Genomic DNA, 26,624 nt, shown 5'->3' on the forward strand with positions numbered 1-26,624 from the left:
GGGAAAAAAAATCCATAGCAGCCATTGTTGAGGGTGGGAATGAAGCGAGTTTTGTCTTGGTCTCTTCCTTCGACATCTTTCATGTTTATTGTGAATGAAGCTCCATTGAAGGGCTGCTCCTTCCCAGGTAGCCGGTTACCACCCGGTGAATAGCCTGGCCACTTTGCTTAGTAATGGGATTATATTGTTTTTCATTACAATGGGAACTTTGATTCCCAAAATGTCCTGACTAATGTCTACTTAAGAAACAAAGCCATTTTTTTTCCCTCTCCCCATCGAACTGGTAGGAGGAACAGGGCTCTAGCACGTTTTTCCCCACTCCTGTCCATGAGTACATCCAGCTTTCGGAATTCCTTTAGTTTCTCTCCAGATGAAAGTCTGGATCTTAAAATCTCAATTAGATGGCTTGGGCTAGGTCAAAAATGAAATGGAACGAACAAAAAAAAACCAAAAAACACATCAAAGACTTTGGAATTGCAGTTTGCTTTTTTTAATTAAACAAGACTGGAGATCTGCTCTTGCTTTATTAACCTGATGTCACTCGGAGTAACCTGCTGCTTTGCCAACCGCCCTCCCTGTGTGAAACTCTCTTTTTTTCCCAGGCTGGTGTCCCAGAGTGTTTAATAAAGCAGGTCCTGGATGGGACTTCATAAAAAAAACCACCAGTTTGGTTTAGCACTGGGTTTTGGTGCTGGGAGCCATGTTGCGGCTGCCGGAGGTGTTTGTGGGGCCGTGCTGGCGCCGGGGGAGTGCAGCAGGGCTGGTGGGAGCTCTGGGGTGTATCGCCCAGCCGGGGTGCCCGATGTGTGTGAGGGGGAGCTGGGCAGCTCTGCCTCTTCTGCCTTGGCTCTCCTGGGAGCCGTGGCAAAGCCTTTGGTTTCTTAACGGACGGCTGTGCCAGAAACCACAGAGCAAAGCTGCAGGTGAGGCGCGGTGAGCCTGGCTGTGCCCGCGGCTGGGAGGGGGCTCAAGCGGCCCCCACCAGCCTCAGGCGGGCAGGGCAGGAGGGAGCAGCCACAGCCCCACATACCCCAGGGAGCTCAGGGCAGCGTCCAAAATTGTTTCTCATCTCCCTGCACCCATCTCTCTTCTGCTGGCTCAAGGGGTGCCCTGCCACCCTGGGCAGGGTGGCAATGCCGGGGCAGGAGCTGAGCAGGACATGGGCTGAGACGCAGGGTGCTGAGTTCTGCTTTCCCAGCGGACCATTTCCCAGGCCTGTCTGCTTTCCCCTGGCTCCGGAGTGTTCTCCTGTGCTCATGGGGTACTTCTGGGGCAGGCTGATGCTGCGGGGAAGCCATCCTGTAGACAGTTGTGTGCACGTGCAGTCCCTGATGATGCTCCATGCAGGAGCACAGGAGGGGCTGGTGGGAAAGCAATGGATAAGGATGAATGGAATAAGGTGGAATGGAAGATGGAGTACGAAGCAAATCTCTCGGTGACATGGAGACGTATCCCTGAGCACCACCCCTTTCTCTGGTTGGATTGGAGCTGGGGGAGATCAGGATCCTCCGGGCTGGCACTGAGCAAGTGTGTCTTAGGGGGAAGGGTGTAACTCCAGGAGAAAGCTGGGGTGTTGCTTCCAGGCTGTGCCAGGCAGGAAGCCACTGGCACAACTGGAAAAGTGACTCTTGTGCGTGAATGCCTGATGGAAAGCGAGCTTAACGCCCGGGGTCTGCAGCTGCTGGGGTGGCACAGGTGGAGGTGTGAAGGCAGGCAGCTGTGGCTCCAAGGACGGCAGTTACCCCAGGGGCGTGCGGGGTGGGGGTGGGGGGGGGTAGGGCCCTGTCGCCACTCTGTGGCTGGCAGCAGTGGCAGTGGTCACTTAGTGCAGCTGAGGGGGACTCTCCTGCTGGTTATTTCTTCTTCCCTCAGCTGTTGCCAGCAAACACGTGAAATCCGAGCGTCCTGCTCACGTTTGGCCACTTGCTTCGCTCCGCAGGGTCCGCACTGGTGCAGGCATCCGCTCGGTCCTGCAGTGTTTGCTGGTGCAGAGGGCTGTGTGGGTGTGGTGGTCTGTCGGTGGAGACCCTCTGCGCCACGCAGGGTCACGGTTGTGGTTGCTGAACCGCCTCTGTGCTGGGGTGGCTCTGCCGGGGGCTCTGGGGCACAGAGAGGATGGCTTGTCTGGGATGGCTGCTCCAGGCCATAGGTACCACCGGGCAGAAAGCAGCATTGCCACCAGCCCAGCCTGCGCCTGGGGATGGGTAGCGGGATGGGGCCAGCTCCCTGTGGCGGGGGAGACCCCACACCTGGTGCCTAGGTTCACTGCTGCCCTAGAGACAACAGGGACTCTCCTGGCTCCGTTAGTCTCAAGACCCCCAAAATGGGGCTTGAGTAAAGACCTGAGCCTCCCCTCCTCAGCTTTCCCACGGTGCTCATACCTTGGGGAAAACAAGCGTGGCCATTTATGCTTCCAGCAGATGAGGGTGAGGAAGAGGTTATGATAGCAGTGCAGATAAGAGGCAGCCTGGACACGGGGCCAGCGGTGGGGATGGGGCTCACTGCCAGCCCCCCCATCCCCTCCTGCGGCGTGGGTCTGCCCCCTGCCCTGCCATGTCTGGTGGCCATGCTCCAGCTTACACTTGGTTTTCATTTTGCTTGTGGTTTATTTTGTGCGTTTTAAGCTTTTGTTTGTGGTCTATTTTGTGCGTTTTAAGCCCGGGGTGGGTTTTACCTCCAGCCCTGCCAAGGTCTCAGCCCTTGGGAGGATGCGCTGGCGCCGGGCAGGAGAGCAATGGGTGTCATAAGTGTGGCTGTTCTCAGCTGTGGGGTGGTGCAGGCGCAGCCTCTGCTGAGCCCCCCAACACCCAGGGGATCCCCCATGCACCCAGCACCTCTGAAACACCCCCTGGCCCCTGGGCTGTGCTTGGGCAGAGCTGACACATCCCAAATTTGAACAAAGCCCCCATGCCGCCATGCAGGAGCCGTGCCGGGGTGGGCTGTGGGAGCTCCTGGGTGTCATCTGTGCCGGCCGTGGCAGATGGCAGCTTAGCACAGAAAGGAAAACATTAGTCTTGGGTCAGAGGTCACAGAAACATCTGCCTCGGGATGCTTTCAGTGCCCACATTGCTGCGGAGGGACAAAACCTGTTGCTGGTGGGTTGGAGGGAAGGCCTTGCGCACCGCAAGCAGGGAGGGAGCGAACAAAGGGCCGGCAGCGGGTGCAGAGCCGCACGCACAGAGCACCCAGTGCGGGACCTGAGGGCTGCTGGGGGCTGGGATGGGCACCCCAACTCTGCCGGCACTGCTCCATGCCGCGGCGCCCGGCCAAGCACGTGCGTAATGCAAAGCTGGGGCGGCGGCAGCAGCAGAGTTTGTTGGCACACTGATGTTCCTACGGCTCATTCATGCTTTTGATTATATGATCTGCCGAGCTTTTCTGGATCCTTGCTGAAATAACTGCAGTGCTGGGCCGTTGTTTGTAACTCGTTAAGGATGTGCAGCAGACACAACAAATGCACGTGCCCACGCTGAGCAGATCCAGATTTGGCCCGGGCTCGGCGCTGGGAACGGGGTGGGAATTCAGGGCCACTGTTCCCATTCCCAGGCTGTCCCCCGGGACTCACAGTCTGACCTTGGACAAGGCCTTCTCCGTCACCCTTCACATCGCCCATGAATCGTGCTGGAGATTTATGGGTTGGGAGCGTGGTGCATTATTAATTGTGCCTCCCCCCTCGCAGCAGTTTGTGCTCCAGGCGTGGGTGCTCGCTTGGGGCCAGCGTGGGGGGGGGGGGGTGGAAGATGCGTTGCAGCCTGATGTGGGAATCCAGCCCCCAGCCTCTGCCTGACCCCCCCAGAACAAAAAGCCACTGGGATGGATGGCAGTCCCAGACGCTCAGGGGATGTAAATCAGCATGTTCACACCTGCGAGGAGCACATGCAGCATCCCCATCCGCAGGGATGGGGACCAGCTGCCGCATCGCTGTCCCCTGTCCTGCCTGGTGCTTTGGTGACAGCCCCAGTCCCTTGGTTAGGTCACATAAAAAATATCCTGGAAGTGAGAAGTTGTGAGACTGTCTGCCCAGGCTTGCTCCTTACATTGGCACGGTGCTGGGAGAGGGAGCATCGTGCATTGGAGCAGGGCTCGGCCATCACCGGGGTTGGGATGTCGTCACCCTCTGTCACCATTTGAAACGGTGGGGTGGGTCGTGGCAGGAGTGTTTGCTGCCTCTTCAGCAGCTTAATGAGTTGACAGAAACGGTTCTCAGCTGCATGCTCCGGGGAGGGAGAGGCACCGGTATTTTTAGCCATTCCTGCCTGGGTCGGGAACGAAGCGTACATTGTGGCGTGGGGCTGGGAGCGTGGCCATGCTGGCCTCTCTGGAGATTTCTTGAAGGCTCCTCAGGACCCCAGGGAGCTCAGCTGCCTTTCACTGCCTCGAAGTTGCTTTCTAATGGCCCTTCTGAGCTGTTCTGATCCTGGAGCACCCGCCCTGTCCTCTGCCAACACATATATCTATAATTAAAGTGTAGCTTTAATGTCTCTTATGCTAATTTCCATAAGCTGCTTGGGGTTTGGTTGGGTAGTCCTTGCTTGGGAAATGCCAAAGGAAAAACCACAGGGTGATCTTCACCCTGCTGAGCCTGCGGGGACGTCGCATCCTCCGTGTCTGCTCACCTGGGAGCTGTGACACCACCACCCGCCGGTATGTTTTTTACAGAAAATAAAGCTTAGCTCCCTGGGCTGAACTTTGGGAGAGCTTTTTAGCCCCTGGAGAAGTAGGTGGATGCATGATGAAGCTGCAGCACAGCTGGGAGCTGAACTTGGTTCTGCTGAATCCAGCCTTTCCAGACCTGGGAGAGCTGAAAAATAACTACATCTTGGGCTGGCCTTATTCTTCACCTGGTTTTTGATCTCTTGCTTTGCATGCAAGGCTTGTCTCCAGGCTTTCCTCTGCAGCCAGGGCTATAAAGCTGTTGCGGTTGTTGGGCTTTTAAATGCGGCTCCAGAGTCTCCGGCTGCGAGTGAGCCGTGGGACCCACACGGGGAGGTAACAGCAGGATTCATCCCGTGGCTTTGGTCCGCAGCCACGCTCTCCCCTGCCCTGTCTCAGACTTGTTGTTGCAAACCTGGTCAGAAATAGCATCGTTTCTGTGCAGAAGCATCTACAGATGATGAAGCTGCTGGGTGCAAGACAGCCCGTAGGCATGTCCCAGGTGCTGCTGTGTGCAAGTGGAGGAGCATCCAGTGTCCTCATTCCATGCTCTCGCTGAGCGACGATATCACTATCGTGACAGTGATATCTGGGCCATCAGAGACCTTTTGTTCTGAAACCTTGATAAGAAACTGAAATGGCTTAGAAAACTGTGGAAGGATTTGAGAGGGCTCCCCGCACTGGGAGTTGGTGCTGTGTGTGCCATGGGTATGCCAGGGCTGGACTGGGTATGCCAGTGCTGTCCCCGTCCCTGCCACAGTTGCGGTTGTGGTTCAGGAGTCACCAGACCTCCACCGTGGGTCTGTGTTGCACAGCCCCACTCTGTGCGATGCAAACTCTTCCATGGGTTACAGTAGTGGCTACTGGATTTTAAGGGTGCCTGTGTCGTATTGCTTTTTTTCTGGAAAATTGGATCACTAGCACTTCTCTGTGGCTGGAAATACCCACCTTGCAGGGAGGGGAAATGTGATGCATGAGCGTACCGTACCCTGGTCGTATCCTGGTCCCACCTGCCGTGTGTGTCCATCACTCAGCTCAGCCCCTTCTGGCCTGGGCAGACCTGTGCCAAGCCCTTTCCTGTGTCTGCCGCACCCTCCTCTCTTCTCGAGCTGATTGCATCCATAAACCAGCTCTTAAAACAAACAAATAGAAAGCCATTTAAAACAAATCTGCAAACTCCATGAAACTTGAGGGATTTCCTGAAGCAAAAGCCTGGAAAGCACCAGGGCAGAGCAGCTGGGCATAGGGCAGCCCCCAGCCCAGGCACTGCCAATGGCCCCGGCCCCCTTTGCGCCTTCGGGCAGGGGCTCAGGGGAGTTTCTCCAGTCACTAATTAACCTCCTGGCTAATAACCATGCCCAGGCTCGGGCTGAGCTTCCCATCCGTGAGCTCAAACCACCACTTGCCTGCACTGAAATTGGAAACGGTCCGAAAACTTAATTGGGTGGGAGGGCTTTCGGCTCTGCGCCCCTCGCACTGGCCTCATTTAAGCTCTGTGGTGCAGGACCCCCAATCCCAGCAGCGGCCGCACTGCCTGCCCGGCTCGGCCAGGGATGCAGAGCATCGCCTCCAGGTCCCGGCTGCCCACGGTGGCACCGCCGCAAACCAAAGCCAGTGCCGTGCTGGTTCCCACGTGCTCAGCGATTCCCGCGCATTCTCTGGGGCTCTTTGTCCATCATCATTTTTTTTTAAATTATTATTCTTATTCCTTTTTTTTTTTTTTTTTTTCTCCCCTTGGAGAACCTCGTGACGCTTCCCTGTCCGCCAGCCGCCGCGAGGGCCTGGCGGATTGTTTTAAGAAAAAAAGCGTGTGTGGTGCGGCGAGGCGGGGGAGAGCGGTGCTTTTACCAGATGACTGCACACTTGAGCGGTTCGCCGGCGGCGTGCCTGTGCCGGCCGCCTGGCCCCGCACAATGGCCCCTCTCAGGCGGCCGCGGCCCCAGCCCTTGCATTGCCCGCGCGGCCGTGGCGCAGCCACCCAGAAGCGCCGTCGCCCCGTGGCCATGGCGCCCTGGGCTCGGAGCCGCCGTCGAGCCGGGCATCGCATCGGCCGCCGGCAGCTGCTCTGCCTCATTAGGATGCACACCTGCTCCCCGCCGCCCTTTGTGTGCCGAGCAGATGCCCTGATTTATTATTATACACATTTTCTTTTTCATTTGGCCTGGATAATGCCGTCTCATTAACTCAAAATGTCTCTGAATCCTGACAAATTCTCACACAATCCCCAACAATGAAATCAGAATTGGGTTAAAAAAAAAAAAAAAAAAAAAAAGTAGGGGAAAAAGAGAGGGGGAGCAGGGCCAGAACGCGGTCCTGCCGCCAGCGTGGCGCGGCAAAGCGCGGCAGCTCCGGGTTAGGGCTGGCTGAGGGCGGGGGGTTGCTGGCTGTGCTTCCCTGGAGGAGCCCCACGTTCTTGTTTTGGGGTTTGCAGGTGAGTGCTCTGCTCTACAGCCTTGGGGTTGCAGCGTTCCCTGGCCCAGTGCACCCCAGGGGTCTGCCTGCCACAGGAGCCTTGGATGCCACGCACGAGGCTTGGGGACACAAGGTCCTGCTAGCTTGGGTGGCGATGGGTGTGGGCACGTGGGTACCCTGAGCTCTCTGACCTGCCAAAGCACAGCGGGCACCACAGTCCCCCTGTGCCCAGGTCCATCACCTCCAGCAGTGACTGCCTTATCCCAAGCTCACGGCAACACATGCAGCCGACCCCAGGTTTATTTCTGCTCTCAGGGTCTCTGATAGCAGCCAGCAGCCCGGCAGCAGCTGAGCGTGGCATGCCCTGCTCTGCTGCGGTGGCATTGCCATCGCGGTGTGGGACAGCAGCGTGCTGGTGGCGTCTCACTCCTCCCGTGCCCTTCTCGCAATGGCCGCTCGGCACAGCGCGCCCAGGGTGGTGGCCTTTGGAGGTGGTGTAATGTGAGCAGAGCTGCTAGGGGACAAGACGCGTGGCACCTCGTGTTGCAGACATGCTAAAAGAGAAGCCGTGCAGGAGGGTTTGCGCTGGGGAGATGCTGAAGGGCCTCATCCCTGGGATATTCTCTTGATGTCAGGTGCCCTTGGTCTCTCTGTGCACAGCTTTGCTCTGTCCTCCCTTTCCTGGGGGGCGTCTCCCCAGTCCGTGGGGTCCTTTGCCGGCCCTGCATCCTGCCCAGCCTCGCTGGGATGACTGGTGGGATTTGCCCTTGGGGCATGTCCCCATCACCTGCCCCGTTCCTGCAGCAGGCAGTTGTTCCAGCCCTGTTGGCCAACGGTGACAGATGGTTGAGCTGGTGGCCGCATCGGGGGGCCTTTTCTCAGGGCCCCCCCACAGAGGGACATGGCAGCCGGGGCTGCTCAGCCCTTCTTGTGCAGGGTTTGGCTTTGGGGAAGATCTCAGCTGGCTGCGGGGAGCAGGAATGTGTCCCACCTGCTACCAGCCAACACCGAGCCCATGTTTGAGTGATTTCTGAGGATGGAGGAGGATTAGAAGTTGCCCTGGTGGAGAAGGGAATCCAGCGCCGGGAGGGATGGGCAGGAGCACAGGGCTGTCCCCGTGCTGCTTGGCCCTGGGGTTTCTGTTCCCTGGGGGTCTGTAGGTGCCCTGGGTTGGGTACAGGTTTGGGGGTGCTCCTGGCTCCTTGTGCCTTGGTTTCCTTTCCAGCGATGGGGAGGGTGGGCCCACAAAAAGCACATTGCGATGAGAAGCAGGACGTCAGCGCTGGAGGCTGCGGTTTTGCAAGTCAGTGCAGGCCCCTCGATGGGGGATGCCTTTGTTCCCGGCACCTCTTTCATCTTCCTCTTCTCAGCCCAGAGCGGCCAGGGCAGAGCCTTGCAATTGTCAAACCTGACATTCCGAGATGCGGTGTGGGGCTGGGCCTGGGGAGGTGTTCCTGGAGCCGGTCCCTGGGGCGTCCGGTTGTCCCCGCGGGGCTGATCCCACTGACGGCGTGTCTCGCCCCTGCCAGGTGTAGCAATGCCTACATGGGCGAGCGGTGCCAGCTGCCCAACCCCTGCCTGAGCTCCCCCTGCAAGAACGCCGGCACCTGCACCGCGGTGGTGCACGGCAGCACTGTGGACTACACCTGCGCCTGCCGCCTGGGCTTCACCGACGAGCTCTGCCTGACGCCCCGTGACAACGTCTGCCTCAGCAACCCCTGCCGCAACGGGGGGACCTGCGACCTGCTGACGCTCAGCGAGTACAAGTGCCGCTGCCCACCGGGGTGGTCAGGTGAGCTGGTGCCGCTGCACAGTGTGGGGACGCGGTGACCTGGCCGGGAGGCATATGCTCCTGGAAGACCCCTGTGGATGGAGAAGGGTGCTGCCTGTGATTGCAGCTTCCTTCGGTGCTGGGGGAGCGATGGGGTCTGCAAACCCATGTTGGGGCTTGGGGGGGGGGGGGGGTCCCTGGCTGGGTGAGCTGCGAACCTCCTGCATGCGTGAGGATTTTCCGGGGGCAGAGGTGGGGGGAGTTAGTTGTGATCGCTGTGAACACAGTCCCAGAGCTGGGTCTGCACCCCAGCGCAAGGATCGCTCCCACCAAGAGCCTGAGCTGCAGTTCGCATCCTCATCCTCCCTCCCTGCCCTCCCCAGGCAAAACCTGCCAGCAGGCCGACCCCTGTGCCTCCAACCCCTGCGCCAACGGGGGCCAGTGTGTCCCCTTCGAAGCCCACTACATCTGCCGGTGCACCGCCGGCTTCCACGGGGCCAACTGCAAGCAGGACATCAACGAGTGCAACATCTCACCGCCCGTCTGCAAGAACGGTGGGAGCTGCACCAACGAGGTGGGCACCTACCAGTGCTCCTGCAAGCCAGCATACACTGGGCAGAACTGTGAGCATCTCTACGTACCCTGCAACCCCTCGCCCTGCCAGAACGGGGGGACGTGCCGCCAGATCGGAGACACCACCTATGACTGCACATGCCTGCCAGGTAGAGGCTGCCTCCGAGGGGGGGACAGGGCCAGGGGACCCTCTTGCAGCCTCTTTGCCCTCCGTAAACAAGGAGTGCTCTATCTTTCCTTGGGTGATGGCTCTGGGGGGGGGACAAAATCGAGGGGCTGTGGGCTCACTGTGCCATGTGCATTTAGGAAAACGTTGGGCAGCAATGCCCGAAGATGAGAGGTCATCTGGGGGCTTTTTATACTTGGTGATTCACCAAAATAGCTCTTCCAAAACAACTGTTTCAGCAGAGGCCCCTGTGCGGATGCTCATATTCCAGAATAAGAGTGCCTTTTTCCGCTTTAGCTTAATCCACTTCCAGAATGGAATAATTAGCCCGGAATAGCTGTTTTGGAAAGTTTCCGAGTGTGAATGGAGTTGGGGAAGGGAGACCCTCTCCATGCTCGCTGCTGCTCCCTCCGGCAAGCGCTGGAGCAGCCCAGCCAAAGCCCAGCGGCTGAAATGAAGGGTTCTTGCAGGAGGGGGCCCGCTGGGGGCTGTCCCAGGAGCTCAGCACCTTGCAAGGGAGCTTGCACCCTGCATGCCGGAGGAAAGAAAAGCTGCTGCGAAAGGGGCCCCTGACCCCGGCAAGCCCTTTCGGTTCTGCCCTGGGGCAGCAGTCTGCAGTGCGGTCGGGGCAGGGAGCGGAAGGGGCTGTGTGTTCCCCCCCACGGCCCCGTGACAGCTGGAGAAATGAAATAGTGGAATTTTCTGCCGGCGGGTGGCACAGCCCAGAGCCCCAGTGCAGCCCCATGGTCAGACCAGGCTGTGCTTGCCAGGGGGCAAGTGCCATTTCTCACCCGGGCCAGCCACGCCGGCCGGCTGCGGCAGACGCGGGGGGGGCGCATCCACCCTCTGCCTTGGAAGGAAGCTGTGGGCAGGGCTGAGCTGCCTGAGAAGTCTCTTGTGGGGCTGCTTTGATCTCCTCTGGTTGCCTATAGCCCCGCTGGGGCAATACAAGGGGTAGGCGGCTTCTCTGCTGTGTGCCCTGGGCAGTGCTGGGCATTACTGCGGGGAGCCCCCGCCTCCCTCTGCGGCAGCTCCTGCCCCACCGCCACTGGGGATGTGGCATTGGGGTGGGAATGGGGTCTCTCAGGTGGCACAGATGTACCCGCATCCTGCTGGCAGCCCTGCCCGGTGCTGGGGGAAGAGGCGTGATCCCCACAGGGCAGCACGAGGGATCTCGTCTTGATCTCTGACACAGGCTCAGAGGTTCAATCCCCTTCCCAAAGCTTTTGGCTGCAGTAACTCAGGAGACTCGTTAACCATCCAAAATACATAGGGCCCTGCAGGATCTCCTGCTTCCCCTCCACGCCTGCTCACCCAGGCTGGAGCAAAGCTCCTGTCTTTAGGGGCAGCAAGGCGTCGGGGCTGACCAGGCGAGCAGTGCCGGGGAAGGAAGCCTTTCCTTCTGGGATGAGCCAGTGCCACCGGGAGCTCCCAGGGGCGATGCTCTGCGGGAGCAGCTCCAAGCCCTGGCCCGGCAGAGCAGCATTGCCACAGGGATGGGCAGGTGGAGGGGGCAGGAGGAGCGGCGCTGGCCCTGCCCTGCCGTTCTGCTGACGAGGCACTTTCTCCGGAGCAGCCCAGGCGTCGGGCATGTCGGGGTGAGGCATGGCCCTCGGGGAGCATCCCTGCTGCAGTGGGGATCGCTACTTTTCACGCCCAGCTGCAGCTTCGTGGGCCGCTTCTAGATTTGCATGCTGCACGAGCTGGTTTGCCTCCTGTGGGGTGGTGCAGCACAGCCCCTGCTCAGAAGGGGACAGGGGAGGGGACAGGGGACTTGCTCGGCACCTCTGCCATCCCACGTGGCTTGGTGCAGGAGCTGCATTGGCTTGGGTGGAGGCCGGAGGGACTGGAGGCTGTTTCTCATGATAAGAGGGTGATTGATACGCTGGTATGCAGCACAGCAAACCTGAAACAATGTCCCCTTTTCATTCCCGGAGAGGCCTGGCCATACCGGGTTTCTTCAAGTTAAACTAATCTGGGCTGTTTTATCATGCCATCGCTGTAGAATGTAACCCTGAGTTTAAAGTAATTGCAGTACTAATTACTCATTCCTCATTCGGATGGTTCAAAATGAGTTAATCCTGGTGTCTAGGACATTGCCAGTTATTGCTGTTCAGTTTCAGCCCAGCTGCTTAAAACCGAGGTGCAAATCAACATTATCTGCTTTGGACTCCTACCAGGAATCGCAAATAACTGTTGCAGCTCCTCGTGCAATGGGGCTGAGGCTGTGGGGGAGAGGAAAACACGGCCCTTCGGAGAGAGCAAGGGGGAAACCCCCAGCTGGGACAGGGTCTGGGGTCCCACAAGGGCTGAGCCTGGGCACACGGTCCCTTCCCCGTGGAGGCGGAGGTGATGCAGTGAGCTGCCCGCACAGGGGAGCAGCCCGATTTGGGCGTGCAGGATGCCTTGGGGAGTTTGGGGAGCTGCAGGGGCACGCCGGCACCGCGGGGAGCTGCCACGGGCTGGCATTGCTGTCCCGACCCTGTGTGTCTGGGCGGGCTGGGAATCCTGACGGTGGCTGGTTGGGGCTTTGGGGGTCTTCGGTAAATGCAGCACTTAACCCAAGTGGCAGCTGGAGGGGGACGGGACAGCTTGGCAGATGCTCTGAGACGGGCCTGGGTGTTTCATTTCTGCTGCAGAGGCCGCGGGGAGAGGCCCGGGGGCAGCGTGGTTTCTGTGTGTGCCATGCTGTCGGGTGGAGGTGATAACATAAACCCCGGCAGCCGGGCTCACCGCGAGAGAGGTGGGCTGGGATTAGCGCCGCGTGGGCGGTGGTTCACCCTGCCAGGGACATGGATCCCCCTCCGGGCCAAGCGCTGCTGCTGAGGCTCTTTAGATGTGAAATTAAAAGCCGGTGATTCAGCACCGGGTGCCGCAAGCCTTCGTGGGAGCAGCCCCAGTTCATCCCAGCTTTCCGTGGAGCCGGATCCTCCACCGCCCGAGGCAAGCGTCTCCGGAGCCGGGGGCTTTGGCAGGCAAGCCCTGTGCTGGGGACGCCCCGTCTGCCCTGTGCGGAGGAAGATGCTGCTGCTTGCCAGGCTCCGGTGATGGTGTCCTGGCAGGGAAACCTGCATGGCAGAACCAAGCCCCAGCAGACGCGGGACGGGGCTGGGGATGAAACCAGGCGGCTGGCTTCAAAGCTGGGCTGGGAGCACCTGGTACACGCTCGGCAGCCAGTAACGAGCAACCTGCCATCGGCGGGGGGGGGGGGGGGCGGGGGGTGAGGGGCTGAGGCAGTGGCATGGCCGATTGGTGGGCTGGCATCACGGCAGATGTCTCCTCTGCACAGGGTTCACGGGCCAGAACTGTGAGGAGAACATCAATGACTGTCCAGGCAACAACTGCAAGAATGGGGGCACCTGCGTGGACGGTGTCAACACCTACAACTGCCAGTGCCCACCCGAGTGGACAGGTAACACTGCTGCTGGCGGTGAGGGTGGCACGGGACTGGGCTGGAAGGACGAATCCTGCCCCAGGGAACACTGGGGACCAGATGGGGAGAGCTGTCCTGCTTCACAGCAATGCTCGTGGAGCCTGTGGGAGCTGGGCAGTGCCGGACTCATGCGTGTGCCCTGTCCCCTGGCAGGTCAGTACTGCACCGAGGATGTGGATGAGTGCCAGCTGATGCCCAATGCCTGCCAGAATGGGGGCACCTGCCATAACAACCATGGCGGCTACAACTGCGTCTGCGTCAATGGCTGGACAGGGGAGGACTGCAGCGAGAACATCGATGACTGTGCCATGGCTGCCTGCTTCCACGGGGCCACCTGCCACGACCGGGTAGCCTCCTTCTACTGCGAGTGCCCCCACGGCCGCACAGGTGAGGCCCCGTCCCATCTTGCCCCCTGCTCGCGGTGCAGGGTGGCAGCTCCCCGCATGTCCCCTGGCTCCTAGCTTAGGTCTTGGTGCGTGATGACTTGTGCGCCCATCACCCTTGACATACGCCTGCCTTTTGCCACCCAGGTTTGCTGTGCCACCTCGATGACGCCTGCATCAGCAACCCCTGCAACGAGGGCTCCAACTGCGACACCAACCCTGTCAACGGCAAAGCCATCTGCACGTGTCCTTCGGGGTACATGGGGCCAGCCTGCAACCAGGACGTGGACGAGTGCTCGCTGGGTGAGCACCGGGGCTGAGCTGTGCGGGCAGCAGAGGAGAAGCTGGGAAGAGTGCCGGTGCCACCGGGAGCTCACATACATCTGGGAGCATGTCCTGTGAGCCATGCTTGTGTGTTGCAGGAGCCAACCCTTGTGAGCACGCGGGGAAATGCATCAACACCCAGGGGTCCTTCCAGTGTCAGTGCCTGCAGGGCTACTCAGGCCCTCGCTGTGAGATCGATGTCAACGAGTGCCTCTCCAACCCCTGCCAGAATGATGCCACCTGCCTGGATCAGATTGGGGAGTTCCAGTGCATCTGCATGCCTGGTGGGTGGGCAGGGCAGCCCTGGGGACCCCTGCCCCGGTGCTGGGTGCGGGTGGTGGCAGGGACCTGGGTGCCCCTGAGCTTCAGCTCAGTGTTGGTTTGGGTGAGGAGCTGTGGGAGGCACGTGTTCGTGGAGACAGCACCAAAAAGAAAGAGCTCGGTAGAGGTGGCGCAGTCTCCCGCAGCAGTGTGGGGACAGGAGGTGAGAGTTGGGGACCATCAGCACTGCTCTGGGCTCCTCCTTTTGCTGAACTTGCTGGCTTGGATCAAGCCAAGGGCAGGGAGATCTGGAGTGGACAATCATGGAGCAGCTTGTGCATCAAGTCCCACCACCTGTAGCACAGCTCCTGAGCTGCCTTTGTAAAGACGGGGAGGCCAAAGGTGCCCTGGTGTAACCTGCCCATCCTGCGCGTTGTGCCGTCCCCGTGCCATGGTGTTGATGGCGTGCCGGGTCTCCCCGCAGGTTACGAGGGGGTTTACTGCGAGATCAACACAGATGAGTGTGCCAGCAGCCCCTGCCTGCACAACGGCAACTGCCTTGACAAGATCAACGAGTTCCACTGCGAGTGCCCCACTGGTACGTGGCATCCATCCTGCTGCCATCACGGTGGAGTCAAAGCCGTGGTGCAGCTCAGCTCGAGCTGGGAAGGAGCCGAAAATAGGATCCTTGAATTTTAGAGCCTCTTGAAAGGGGGAGAGGGAGCTGAGCACTTCTTGGGAATTTTGATGGGGGGGTTCCCCCATGGCAGCGAGGGGCTGAGCCCCTCGCCGCGCAGGCGATGCTGCTCCAGGTCCGGCCCATGGGAGAGGGGAAGGAGGATTAAACCCCATGGCTTTGCACTTGAAAAGGCCCCTCTTTGGGAAGGAGGACTGGGGGCCGGGGGGGCCGCACCAGCAGCTTTGAATGTGGTGTCAAAGTCACAGGGTGGAGCGGAGAATGGGGAGACGGTTAATCTGTGAAAGGAGGTTTTGAAGTTCAGAGACTTTGCTCCTCTAGAGATGTAAATAAGATGCTCTCAATGGTGGGTCGCAGCCCCGCATTCAGGGCCCCCAGCAGCCGTCCCCATGGAAACCCGGCGCCCCGGCCGGGACATGGGGGGCCGGCGGGATCTGCCTGGCGGCGGGGGGAGGCTGGCGGGTCCAGCCACTGCACGGGGAGGTGACCTCTCCCTCCATTCCAGGCTTCAACGGGCACCTCTGCCAGTTCGACATGGATGAGTGCGCCAGCACCCCCTGCAAGAACGGTGCCAAGTGCGTGGATGGCCCCAACACCTACAGCTGCGAGTGCACCGAAGGTGAGGGGTCCCCGTGTCCCTGGGGGGCTCCAGGGGTCCCGCGCTGCTGGGCAGGAACAAGCCATTTCTACCCGGTGATGTGCCGTAAAACCCTGTTGCCAAATTATGAAGTGCCCACCTCCCCAAGCACCTGCCATGGCGGGTGTCCCCAAACCCCCCTGGCAGTGGGGTCAGTCCCCGCTAGTGGGACTCCGTGGGGCAGGACTGTCCCTTTCCCTGGTGTCACCCTGCTGCCCGCTGGAGCCCCGTGCTCCCGAGGTGTGGCCCTGCAGCAGCCGTCCCGCCGTGCTCCCCGCCTCGGCGGCGGGCGGCAGCAAGGGGTAAGGCAGGAAGGAAGGAATAAAGCTGCCTCTATGAGGACGCAAGGTGCAGGGCTGCGGGGGCTCGCCGACCGAAACCCAAGGAGCAGTTGCACAAAATGATGACTTGAGCCCTGGTGGCAAACAGTGGCTCTTTTGTGGAGCAGCTCCCGCCAGAAATCTTCCAGCTGAATGGCCTCTAATTAGTGTCTTGCTAATGCCAAGCCCCGATGAAAAGCTGCTATGTGGGCTTGGCGGGGTCTAGTCAAAGCTGTACTTTGTCCTCAGCTCTCCACCCCCAAACCCGGCGGGGAGGGAGCCGGCCAGGAGAATAGGATCTGCCGGGGGGGTTATTATTCGGGGGTGCCTGCGGCTGGCCCCCCCCACGCGCTCCGGGACAAGCCGCAGGCAAACGCGGGGCCCCACTCCTGAGCTGAGGCGGCTTAATGCCGGTCATTGTGCGCCCCGGGACAAAGCTGTGAGCCGGGTCTGACCAGCCCTGCCGCTGCACGCCAGGGTGCTCCCCCGCCTGCGCCCCGCTCCTGGGGGTCCTGGGTCGTGCGGCAGGGCAGGTGGGCACGTTGAGCCACCCCGGTGTGCTGCCTCATACCTGGCCAGGGTGGGAAGGAGCGTCCTCCACCCTGACCCTGCATACCCCGTCCTGACCCCGTGCCCCCCATCCTGACCCCGTGTCTCTCCCGCTGGTGGCAGGTTTCTCGGGTGCTCATTGCGAGATCGATATCGATGAGTGCAACCCAGACCCATGCCACTACGGGACCTGCAAGGACAGCATCGCCACCTTCACCTGCCTCTGCCAGCCCGGCTACACGGGCCATCGCTGCGACATCAACATCAATGAGTGCCAGAGCCAGCCCTGCAAAAATGGGGGGACCTGCCAGGACAGGAACAATGCCTACAACTGCCTCTGCCTCAAAGGGACCACAGGTGAGTGGGAGAGACCCTCCAGGGGCTCCGTGCAGGTTGGCCATGCCGACACAGCACCCCGCTCCCAGCCCCATCCCGGGGCGAGTTGGCCCTGGGCCGCCACCAGCAGCGGCACCCTCGGCTGAGGGTGAGTTGTCCCGGTTTGGTGCCTGGCTCTCATGGGAGCCGTGCCCCAGCCAGGAGCCAGGGAGCTGCTTGTAGCAGCAGTTGGTGCCGGCGGGCTTCATTTTGCCTTGTCAGCGGGGTTGGGGACCCCCTAATGGCACCACTCTCCTCACCAGGGCCCAACTGCGAGATCAACCTGGATGACTGTGCCAGCAGCCCCTGCGACTATGGCAAGTGCATCGACAAGATCAACGGCTATGAGTGCACCTGCGAGCCAGGGTACACAGGTGAGAGCAGGACATGACAGCCACTGTGGCACCCTGGGGACATGATCTGGATCCAGCCTTGTGCCATGGAGCCCTGGGATGTCTCCTGTGCCAGTGCTGGGATGCCTGCAGCTTGTGGTACCCCACGCAGCCAGGGCGAAGGTGCAGCCAGGAGGGGAGGTGCTGCCGTCCCACTTGCCAGAGGTTTTTGCACCCTCCAGCAGTCCTGCTTGTTCAGGAGGGTGACCCTGGCTCAGGCCGAAATCAAAGGGGTGTCTGGTGCCGCGAATTTGACTCCTGCTGCGCCCACTCCCATGGGTATCAGGTTGCTGCCTTGTCCAACTGGTTTGTTTGATTGCTGCTGGAAACGGCAGAGGGCTTTGATGGGAGCAGCCCCTGCCTCTCCCCACTCACATGGCCCCCCGTCCTCCTGCCCGCCGGGAGCTGCAATAAAGCCTGGCTTTGTCAGCCGCGGCAGGTAGGGTTACAGGCTGAAACCTGCTCCCTTCGTTATTCCCTCCTGGACCAAACGAGCCCAGGACATGGCCTCTTCCCAGTCGCGTTTAATTAAGCCAGGTGGGCGATGCAGGGGTGTGAAGTCACCCTACCTGGAGGGCAGCCCGCTCCTGCATGGCTGGCACACGTGTGCCTGGAGATTAGAGCCTCGGGCATCCATTCCCCAGGTGGCTGGAGGGGGACCTGCCCTGTGGGTGCCCCCCAGGAAGCAGTGCGCGCCCACCGTGCCATGCATCCTATGGGATAACGTTACCTCACACACCCCTTTCCCAGGGCGCATGTGCAACATCAACATTGACGAATGCTCCAGCAACCCCTGCCACAACGGGGGCACATGCAAGGATGGCATCAACGGATTCACCTGCCTCTGCCCCGAGGGCTTCCATGACCCCAAGTGCCTGTCTGAAGTGAATGAGTGCAACAGCAACCCCTGCATCCATGGGAAATGCCACGATGGGCTGAACGGGTAGGCTGGACAGTGTGGGTGCTGCTGTGGGGCTGCTGGGACCAGAGGGCTACCCAGCAGAGTTGGGGTTAGAGGCAAGGGCGAGCAGCAGTCCCCTGTGCCAGTACTTGTCCGTGCTCTGTGCTAGTGCCGGGGATGTTTCCCTGCAGGGGTACAATTAAGAGCTGGGGTTTGCTGGGTAGATGATGGCTGGTATAGCCAGGAGGGCCAGGTCAGAACAGATCCTGGGCTTTATGCCCCAATTTTTCCCCAAAGCTACAGGTGCGACTGTGACCCAGGCTGGAGTGGGACAAACTGCGACATTAACAATAATGAGTGCGAATCCAATCCCTGCATGAACGGTGGCACCTGCAAGGACATGACCAGTGGCTACATCTGCACCTGCAGAGAGGGCTTCAGTGGTAAGGGTGCAGCCAGGGCCACTGCCCCGTCCGCCCCACGCTGGGGCCTGGGTGGGAGCTGTGGGTGGGTGTCCCCATGACATTAGATGGGCTGGAGGCTTCGTTGTGAGGATGCTGGAGACTCCAGATCCGGTTGGGAGATGTGGCAGTGCAGCCAGCCTGGGGACCTTCAGCAGGGGTTTGGGCACCCATGGCTGGAGCTGAGAGCAAGAGGCTCTTCCAGGGCGATGGGTGGGCCATTGCCATTTGGCCAGTGCCAAAGACAACCACATCCCCACTGTACCCTCATCCCCCTGCCACCAGCACAGCTCCATCACAGCCACTTTTATCTATTTTTCTTAACGCAGGACCCAACTGCCAGACCAATATCAACGAATGTGCTTCCAACCCCTGCCTGAACCAGGGCACATGCATCGATGACGTTGCTGGCTACACCTGCAACTGCCTCCTGCCCTACACAGGTGAGGGGGAGCTCCCTGTGCCCCCCAGGCCCTCACCGGGGCTCTGCAGGGCTGCTGCTTTGAGTGTGGCAGCAAATCGGTCCCTCTATACGTGAGAGGAGCTGGCACCAAGCACGGAGGCTTCCCTCGCACTGCCCTGCCATGGGGCTGCCCATGGCCGCAGCTCCACCTCCCCATGCCGCCGCGCAGCTGGAGGAAATTCAGAGGAGCTTTCGGAAGCAGCCAGCTAGAGCTTCCTCCCTCCTCCTCCTCCTCCTGGAGGGCACTGCGGTGGTGGCTTGGCCACAGCCTGCACCCAGGGCAGCAGCACCAGGTGGCCGCCCCATTCACACCCCACCGCCCTGGGGGGTCAGTGCTGCCGGTGGCCCAGTTCTCCTGCCATGATGCTCACTCTAGAAAAAGGGAGCCGAGGCCGAGGGGCTGGGGGATTCTGCTGAGACAATTCCTGTTTGCCGGCCTCCCTCTTCCGCTCTTGCAGAGCGGCAGCGGGTGCACAATTGCAGGAAGCCGTGAGCTGTTTCCTGCCCTCGGCAGTGGCCATAGAAACCCCTGGGGGGACCAGGACAGGGCAGGCGGGGAGGGGAAGGCTCTGGAAAATAGCAAAGGCCAGTTCGGGAGATACTGGCTGACAGAGAAGATAAGGGTTCGGAGGTAACATGTGCCTTGGCTGGATGTAAACAGGAAAAACGGCTGAGGGGGTTGGTGAGGGGGAGCACAAGGGGGGGAAGGACACCCCGAGCAGTGCTTCCCTGCCAAAGGAAGTGTGCAGCGCTTTAACGCAGCCCAGATTGCCAGGGTATAAAGGATTCATGGGGGGCCTGGGGGTCACAGGGGACCAGGGATGGAAAAGATGAGACAGCCTCAGCTGCACTGCCCTGGGCTGGTGGGGAAGCCTAGAGCCTGTCCCAGGGCTGGCAGCGGCCCAAGGCAGGGGACGGGGGTAGCGGGGTCTTGGGCCACCCATCATTTCGGGGCAGGTGTCAGTGGGTGCTTGTGCCTCTGCAGGAGCCACCTGTGAGGATGTGCTCGCCCCCTGCGCTGGCGCCCCCTGCAAGAATGGTGGCGAGTGCCGGGAGTCAGAAGACTACAAAAGCTTCTCCTGCAGTTGCCCCTCGGGCTGGCAAGGTAGGGACATGGCCCATCTGGAGGTTCAGCACACCCTGCTCTCCTCAGCTGCTCAGGGGGTGAGAGAGGGGAGGGATCATGGCCAGGGAGCAGCGGGCAGGTGGCTGCCTGCATGCCCTGCCAAACAGGAGCAGCCCTGCACGGTGCCCAGCCTCGAGGGGGGTCCTGACCTGCCCCACAGCTCAGCCAGGTGGATGGGAGCAGCCATCACCTGTACCCCTTGGTGAGGGTGGTTTGCTTCAAGGGCTCCCACCCTGGTACAAGCAGTGCCCAAGGCATCATCGTCATCCTTGGGGCTTTTGCCAGCACCTGCAGCCCACGTGGTCTCTGTCCCACAGGTCAGACCTGCGAGATCGACATCAATGAGTGTGTGAAGAGCCCCTGCCGCAATGGGGCCACGTGCCAGAACACCAATGGGAGCTACCGCTGCGCCTGCAGAACCGGCTTCACTGGCCGCAACTGTGACACTGACATCGATGACTGCAAGCCCAGTAAGAGCAGGGGCTGCCCTGGCCACCGCCTGCACTCAGCCTGGCCCCTAGCAGTCAGCTTCACTGCCCTTCCTGGGGCTGGAACCCTCCTCCCCGTGCACGGGCGAGCCCCAGCCACTGCTTTGGCCGGGGCCATGCTGCCAGCCGTGCTCGGGCTTTTGGGCCACTTCAAACACGTCCCGGTAGAGCTGCGTCAGTCCAAAGCCAGATGGGAGCTGGCAGGAAGGAGGCTGGAGGGGGGAGAGTGACGTGCAGGCAGTGAGCAAGTGTGTCCCTTGTGTCCAATGCTCTGGTGGGGCTGGCCCGGCTCCTGCCTGGTCCGTGGGCTCTGTCCTATCCCTCTGTGTGGCCAGGGGACATGTGGAGGGGCAGTGCTGTGGGACAGGTCCCAGGCAGGGCTGCTGCACCCATTGCATCTTCACATGCACGTCCCTCCTCTCCAGATCCATGCCACAATGGTGGCTCCTGCTCCGATGGAGTTGGCACTTTCTTCTGTGAGTGCCTGGCTGGTTTCCGTGGGCCCAAGTGTGAGGAGGACATCAACGAGTGTGCCAGCAACCCCTGCAAGAACGGTGCCAACTGCACCGACTGTGTCAATAGCTACACCTGCACCTGCCCCTCCGGCTTCAGTGGCATCCACTGCGAGAACAACACGCCTGACTGCACGGAGAGGTACAGCCCAGTGCAGCTCCTGCCATGGGCATAGCCTGCGTTGGGGCTGGAGCAAGGTGCTGCGGACCCCGCGCTGCCCCATAGCTCTGGGCTCGTTTGTGGGGGCTTTGGCGTGGTGCATGACCAGTGGTGACTCACTGGGATGTGACCTCTTGTGTTCCCAGCTCCTGTTTCAACGGTGGGACCTGTGTGGATGGCATCAACACCTTCACCTGTGTCTGTCTGCCTGGCTTCACGGGCAGCTACTGCGAGCATGACATCAACGAGTGTGACTCCAAGCCATGCCTGAATGGGGGCACGTGTCAGGACAGCTACGGGACGTACAAGTGCACTTGTCCCCAGGGATACACTGGGCTCAACTGCCAGGTAGAGAAGCCTTGGGCTGTCAGCCACGTGCCCCAGTCTGTGCATGCTGGCTGTGGAGATTTGGGGGGTCACTCCAATTTCCACTCCTGCAGAAGCCCTGCTGGGTCCTGACCCCCATCTCTTGCTCTGCTCTCCCCAGAACCTGGTGCGCTGGTGTGAGTCCTCTCCCTGCAAAAACGGAGGCAAGTGCTGGCAGACCAACAACCTGTACCGCTGCGAGTGCAACAGCGGATGGACAGGGGTCTACTGCGATGTCCCCAGTGTCTCCTGCGAGGTGGCTGCTAAGCAGCAAGGTAAGTACCCGCCATGTGTATGGCCCTGCAGGGCCAGGGTGGGGTCCCCACATGCCCCCTGTGCTGGGCTCTGAGCAGGGTCATGCTGAGTTCTCTTGGTGGGGATCTTTGGTACAACCAGCACAATCTCAAGGATTGCTGTGATGTGCACCCCCCGAGGCTGTGGTCCCAGCTGCGATCCCCAGTGGGACGTGCGGCGGCCGGGACATGGCCCTGCGGTGCGTGGTTGTCGCCAAGGTCCCCGTGTCTCACTCTGCTCTCCCTGGCAGGTATCGATGTAGCACATCTCTGCAGGAATTCAGGGCTCTGTGTGGACACTGGCAACACTCACTTCTGTCGCTGCCAGGCCGGCTACACTGGCAGCTACTGCGAGGAGCAGGTGGACGAGTGCTCCCCCAACCCCTGCCAGAACGGAGCCACCTGCACAGACTACCTGGGAGGCTATTCCTGTGAGGTGGGTGCCATGGAGGGCAGGGATGCACAGTTACTGCCTTCCTGCTGCCAAGGAGCTGGCCCAGCTGCAGGCTGGCTCAGTGCCCCTCGCCTGAGTTGAAGGCTGGGGTGCTGGCTGTGCTCCTGCAGCCACATGGGAATTGAGTGAACCTCTCTGACAGTTCCCCTCTTCCCTTTTTTTAGTGTGTGGCTGGTTATCATGGAGTTAACTGCTCAGAGGAGATCAATGAGTGCTTGTCCCACCCATGCCAGAATGGAGGAACCTGCATCGATCTCATCAATACCTACAAATGCTCCTGCCCCAGAGGAACTCAAGGTAAATTAATTCCCCAGGCTGGGGCATTAGCGGGCTGAGTGCAGATATCCTCGCTATCTGCTCATTAGCTGCTTGGGCTAGCAGAAGCAAATGCAAGGGTAGAGGTTTGTGTTTGCTTGCGAGCTTAGCCATCAAGGCCATGCAACCTTGGATGCGAGCTGCGTGGTGCTGCGCAGTGCTGCACGGTGCTGCGTGCCTCCTGCCAGAGCGGCGGCTCAGACTGCCATTGAATTGGTCAGGCTCAGCCCCTTCGCAGGGAAGGTTCACACAAGGGACCACCAGGCACCCCGATACTGTTTGATGAGCTGTGTGGGTTGTTCCCCCGTTTCTCTAGGGGTGCACTGTGAGATCAATGTGGATGACTGCAGCCCTTTCTTTGATCCTGTCACCCTGGGGCCCAAGTGCTTTAACAATGGCAAGTGCACGGATCGGGTAGGTGGCTACAGCTGCATCTGCCCCCCTGGCTTTGTAGGGGAGCGCTGCGAGGGAGACGTCAACGAGTGCCTGTCCAACCCCTGCGACGCCCGCGGCACCCAGAACTGCGTGCAGCGGGTCAATGACTACAAATGCGAGTGCCGACCTGGCTATGCAGGTGAGCGCTGCGCCCCCTGCCACTCTCAGCACCAAGCCCTGCACCCCCCAGCCACCCCAAGCATCTCGCACGCCTTCCTCTGCTCCTCACGCGCTCTTCTCCCTCGGCAGGCCGTCGCTGTGACACCGTGGTGGATGGATGTAAAGGCAAACCCTGCAGAAACGGTGGAACGTGCGCAGTTGCCAGCAACACTGGCCGTGGCTTCATCTGCAAATGCCCCCCGGTAGGTACCTGCTCCTCTCCTGCTCTGAATGTGGGATGTTGCACATCAGTCCCTTGTGCAGAGGTGCAGTCAAGGGGCCCGTTTCGCCCCTGAGGCTGCCCTGGCTGGGATAGCTGGGGGTAAGTGCAGAGGGGAAGATGCTTTGCTGTGGGTGTTCACCGGAGGGAGGTATATCCATCTATGCATACCCTCCTCACTTGCAAGGAGGCTTGGTTAGGGTCAGGGAGAAGGAGGTGGCGCAGCCAGTATGATACATGGCTCTGTAGGACAGACTCTTGTCGGGCTGACCATTATTTGCGCCACATAAAGGTGGAGCAGGCAGCTATGGAGAACAGCTCACTTCATTTTTAGGGAGACGCTCTAAAGGGGTTTACATTCTAGATGATTCTTGCCCATCACTAGTTTCAGAGGACGTGCCAGAGCCATTACCTGATTGATTCACTGGGTCTGTGCCGCGTTTCCCAGAACACACACGTGTGTTGGGCTGCTCATAGGACAGCGTCAGTGATTCTGACTCCCTCCTTGCTGTCACCTCCCCAGGGATTCGTGGGTGCCACCTGTGAGAACGACTCCCGCACCTGTGGGAACCTGCACTGCCTGAATGGTGGCACCTGCATCTCCATCCACAAGAGCTCCAAGTGCATGTGCATGCCAGCCTTCACGGGTCCCGAGTGCCAGTACCCGGCCAGCAGCCCCTGCACATCCAACCCCTGCTACAATGGGGGCACCTGCGAGTTCTTCAGTGATGCCTCCCCCTACTACCGGTGCAACTGCCCTGCCAACTTCAACGGCCTCAACTGCCACATCCTGGACTTCGATTTCCAAGGTGGGATTGGGCAGGACATCATCCCACCCAAAATTGAGGAGAAGTGCGAGATTGCAGTTTGCGCAGGGTATGCTGGCAACAAGATCTGCGATGGGAAATGCAACAACCATGCCTGCGGCTGGGACGGGGGCGACTGCTCCCTCAATTTTAACGACCCCTGGAAGAACTGCTCCCAGTCTCTGCAGTGCTGGAAGTACTTCAACGATGGCAAGTGCGACTCTCAGTGCAATAACGCTGGCTGCCTGTACGATGGATTTGACTGCCAGAAATACGAAGGGCAGTGCAAGTAAGTGACTTGCTCATTGACACTTTTGTTTTAAAGCCATGAGCTCTGTGCTGATCGTTGGGGTGTTTCCTGGTTGCATCTGCTAAAGCTCCTAGCTGCAGACCTGTTGTTCACTCTCTACATTCTGTTCTGCTGCCTGTGGGGCTGCAGCTCAAGCAACCCCACTTCCCAGTGGTCTTACTGAATTTATAAACATTTGAGAGCTTTCTGGGTTTGGTTCATTCCAGATGTCTTCCCTGTCCTTGCCCGTATCATGCCACAGAAGTGAATTCTCCAATTCCCAGTAGTAAAACAGTGAGTTTCAGCATAGGGAAACCCCAGATGGAAGAGCAGCCAGAAAACATGATGATGTTAACATCCAGGCATTTACCGAACATTGCCTTTGGCAACAGCAGCAACTTGAATCCCAGATTCCTGGACCAGCTCTCAGTAATTATTCTGTGTCCCCATGTCTTCTCTGAGTCACAGTAATTTGTCCCTTTTCCTGGCATCTGTATTCCAACTTATAATTTAACAGTGCCTATCTTTCACCTGCAGAGGTGAATGCTTCAACAACGCTGTGTGAAACAGTTGCCTTCTGTGTAAACTGGCTTAATGTCTATCAGGATGAAGAATATTTATACAAAAGAGAGGTCCTTGTGGACCACCACTTATTTTCTCAGCAGACAGGTAATGCACACAGTACTTAGTCTAATTCTTTCCTCTGCCTTTCTTTGCCCAGCCCTCTGTATGATCAGTACTGCAAAGATCACTTCTCAGATGGTCACTGTGACCAGGGCTGCAATAACTTTGAGTGCGAATGGGATGGGCTGGACTGCGCAAACAACATGCCAGAGAAGCTTGCAGATGGCACGCTGGTGGTGGTGGTCCTGATCACTCCTGAGAACCTGAAGAACAACTCTTTCAACTTCCTGCGGGAGCTGAGCCGCGTGCTGCACACCAACGTGGTCTTCAAGAAGAACCCCAAGGGAGAGTATATGATCTTTCCATACTATGGCAATGAGGAGGAGCTGAAGAAGCACTACATCAAGAGGTCAACAGAGGACTGGTCAGATATGTCTAGTGCCATCATCAACAAAGTAAAGAGCAGCATCTACTCCAGGGCTGGCAGAAGGCAGAAGAGAGAGCTCGATCAGATGGACATCAGAGGGTAAGAGGGACCGATGGGTTCCTTTTTTACTGAGCAGCATTTGTTTTCTGTGTTGATAATAGTAACACGCAATAAAGGGAAGGATGTAGGCCAGATAATTGTATTTAGATGTTGCTTTCTGTGTGAATAGAAACCGGATTTTGCTCTCATGTGGGAAAGTCGAGTGATCGCTCAGGAATCCCTGATACAATGCTGCACCGACTCTCACGATTGAAGGAGTCCTGTGTATTGTTGGGAGCCAGGGCTGGGCTGGGTGGGACCTGGAAGCAGAGGTTGGCCTGACTGACTGTCTGACTTCAGGAAGTCATTAAGTTAAGCCTCAGTTTCTCCCTGGGAAATGCTTTCTAGAGCTTTGTTGTAAAACTCAATTACTGCAAACTGTGCGTGGAGATCTTTGATATAAACATACAGATCTAACCTTCTCCCTCTCTGTGGGCTCAATCAAAAGCCACCAAAAGGAACGGAGTTAGAGCAGCAAAACTGATGTGAAAAGATCTGAAGGCTCCCAAACAGCATTATTTAAGATACTGGAGAGTTTGGGTGATTTTAAAACATTGTGAAGGAGAGACTCCCTTCCATTCCTGTAGATGGGGAGTTAGATTTCACAGCATTCATCGAGGCAAATCCAGTAGACCATGAGGGTGAGCTGCAGGGCTTGGGCCACAGGGAAGCGAGGAGATGGGTTCCCCACTTTCTAATTCCCACTGATGGGGGCTTAAAGAGGGAAGGGAGACAGGGCTCGACTGTCTTCGTGGTGTGGTCATTGCTCCACACAGATCCATCGTCTCATTGACTCTTCTCTCGCACAGATCCATCGTCTACTTGGAAATTGATAACCGCCAGTGCATCCAGTCGTCTTCGCAGTGCTTCCAGAGTGCAACTGATGTGGCAGCGTTCCTGGGTGCCTTGGCCTCCCTTGGCAACCTGAACATACCCTACAAAATAGAAGCCGTTAAAAGTAAGTATGGTTGGTCAGCTGGGGAGGAGACAGCCAAAACTTCTCAGCTTTATCCATGTTTAGTTATCTGTCAGCTGGCTGCATTTGAGCACAGTCTGTTTTTTATAACCTTGCATCTTTTT

At 59.1% G+C, this 26,624-nt stretch overlaps 1 protein-coding gene across 4 annotated transcripts in view; it reads left to right on the forward strand.

Annotated features, from left to right (window-relative positions):
- NOTCH1 (notch receptor 1) overlaps positions 1 to 26,624 on the forward strand; it is a 44,613-nt gene that overhangs the window by 10,929 nt on the left and 7,060 nt on the right. For 2 of the 4 annotated variants that reach the window (XM_056352192.1, XM_056352193.1), the window contains exons 3-27: positions 8,595 to 8,857; positions 9,220 to 9,558; positions 12,865 to 12,987; positions 13,162 to 13,395; positions 13,539 to 13,694; positions 13,814 to 13,999; positions 14,461 to 14,574; positions 15,179 to 15,292; positions 16,303 to 16,536; positions 16,818 to 16,928; positions 17,697 to 17,889; positions 18,145 to 18,290; positions 18,638 to 18,751; positions 19,757 to 19,876; positions 20,215 to 20,367; positions 20,811 to 21,039; positions 21,204 to 21,405; positions 21,545 to 21,698; positions 21,968 to 22,152; positions 22,335 to 22,467; positions 22,802 to 23,059; positions 23,170 to 23,282; positions 23,823 to 24,394; positions 25,116 to 25,544; positions 26,354 to 26,502. In XM_056352192.1, the coding sequence (XP_056208167.1) occupies positions 8,595 to 8,857; positions 9,220 to 9,558; positions 12,865 to 12,987; positions 13,162 to 13,395; positions 13,539 to 13,694; positions 13,814 to 13,999; positions 14,461 to 14,574; positions 15,179 to 15,292; positions 16,303 to 16,536; positions 16,818 to 16,928; positions 17,697 to 17,889; positions 18,145 to 18,290; positions 18,638 to 18,751; positions 19,757 to 19,876; positions 20,215 to 20,367; positions 20,811 to 21,039; positions 21,204 to 21,405; positions 21,545 to 21,698; positions 21,968 to 22,152; positions 22,335 to 22,467; positions 22,802 to 23,059; positions 23,170 to 23,282; positions 23,823 to 24,394; positions 25,116 to 25,544; positions 26,354 to 26,502 (5,024 nt within the window). The remainder of the gene's footprint in view (positions 1 to 8,594; positions 8,858 to 9,219; positions 9,559 to 12,864; positions 12,988 to 13,161; positions 13,396 to 13,538; positions 13,695 to 13,813; positions 14,000 to 14,460; positions 14,575 to 15,178; positions 15,293 to 16,302; positions 16,537 to 16,817; positions 16,929 to 17,696; positions 17,890 to 18,144; positions 18,291 to 18,637; positions 18,752 to 19,756; positions 19,877 to 20,214; positions 20,368 to 20,810; positions 21,040 to 21,203; positions 21,406 to 21,544; positions 21,699 to 21,967; positions 22,153 to 22,334; positions 22,468 to 22,801; positions 23,060 to 23,169; positions 23,283 to 23,822; positions 24,395 to 25,115; positions 25,545 to 26,353; positions 26,503 to 26,624) is intronic. The other 2 variants (XM_056352194.1, XM_056352195.1) reach the window with 1 other exon arrangement.

The sequence above is a fragment of the Falco biarmicus genome, chromosome 9, assembly GCF_023638135.1.
Source record: "Falco biarmicus isolate bFalBia1 chromosome 9, bFalBia1.pri, whole genome shotgun sequence".
NCBI lineage: Eukaryota > Metazoa > Chordata > Aves > Falconiformes > Falconidae > Falco > Falco biarmicus.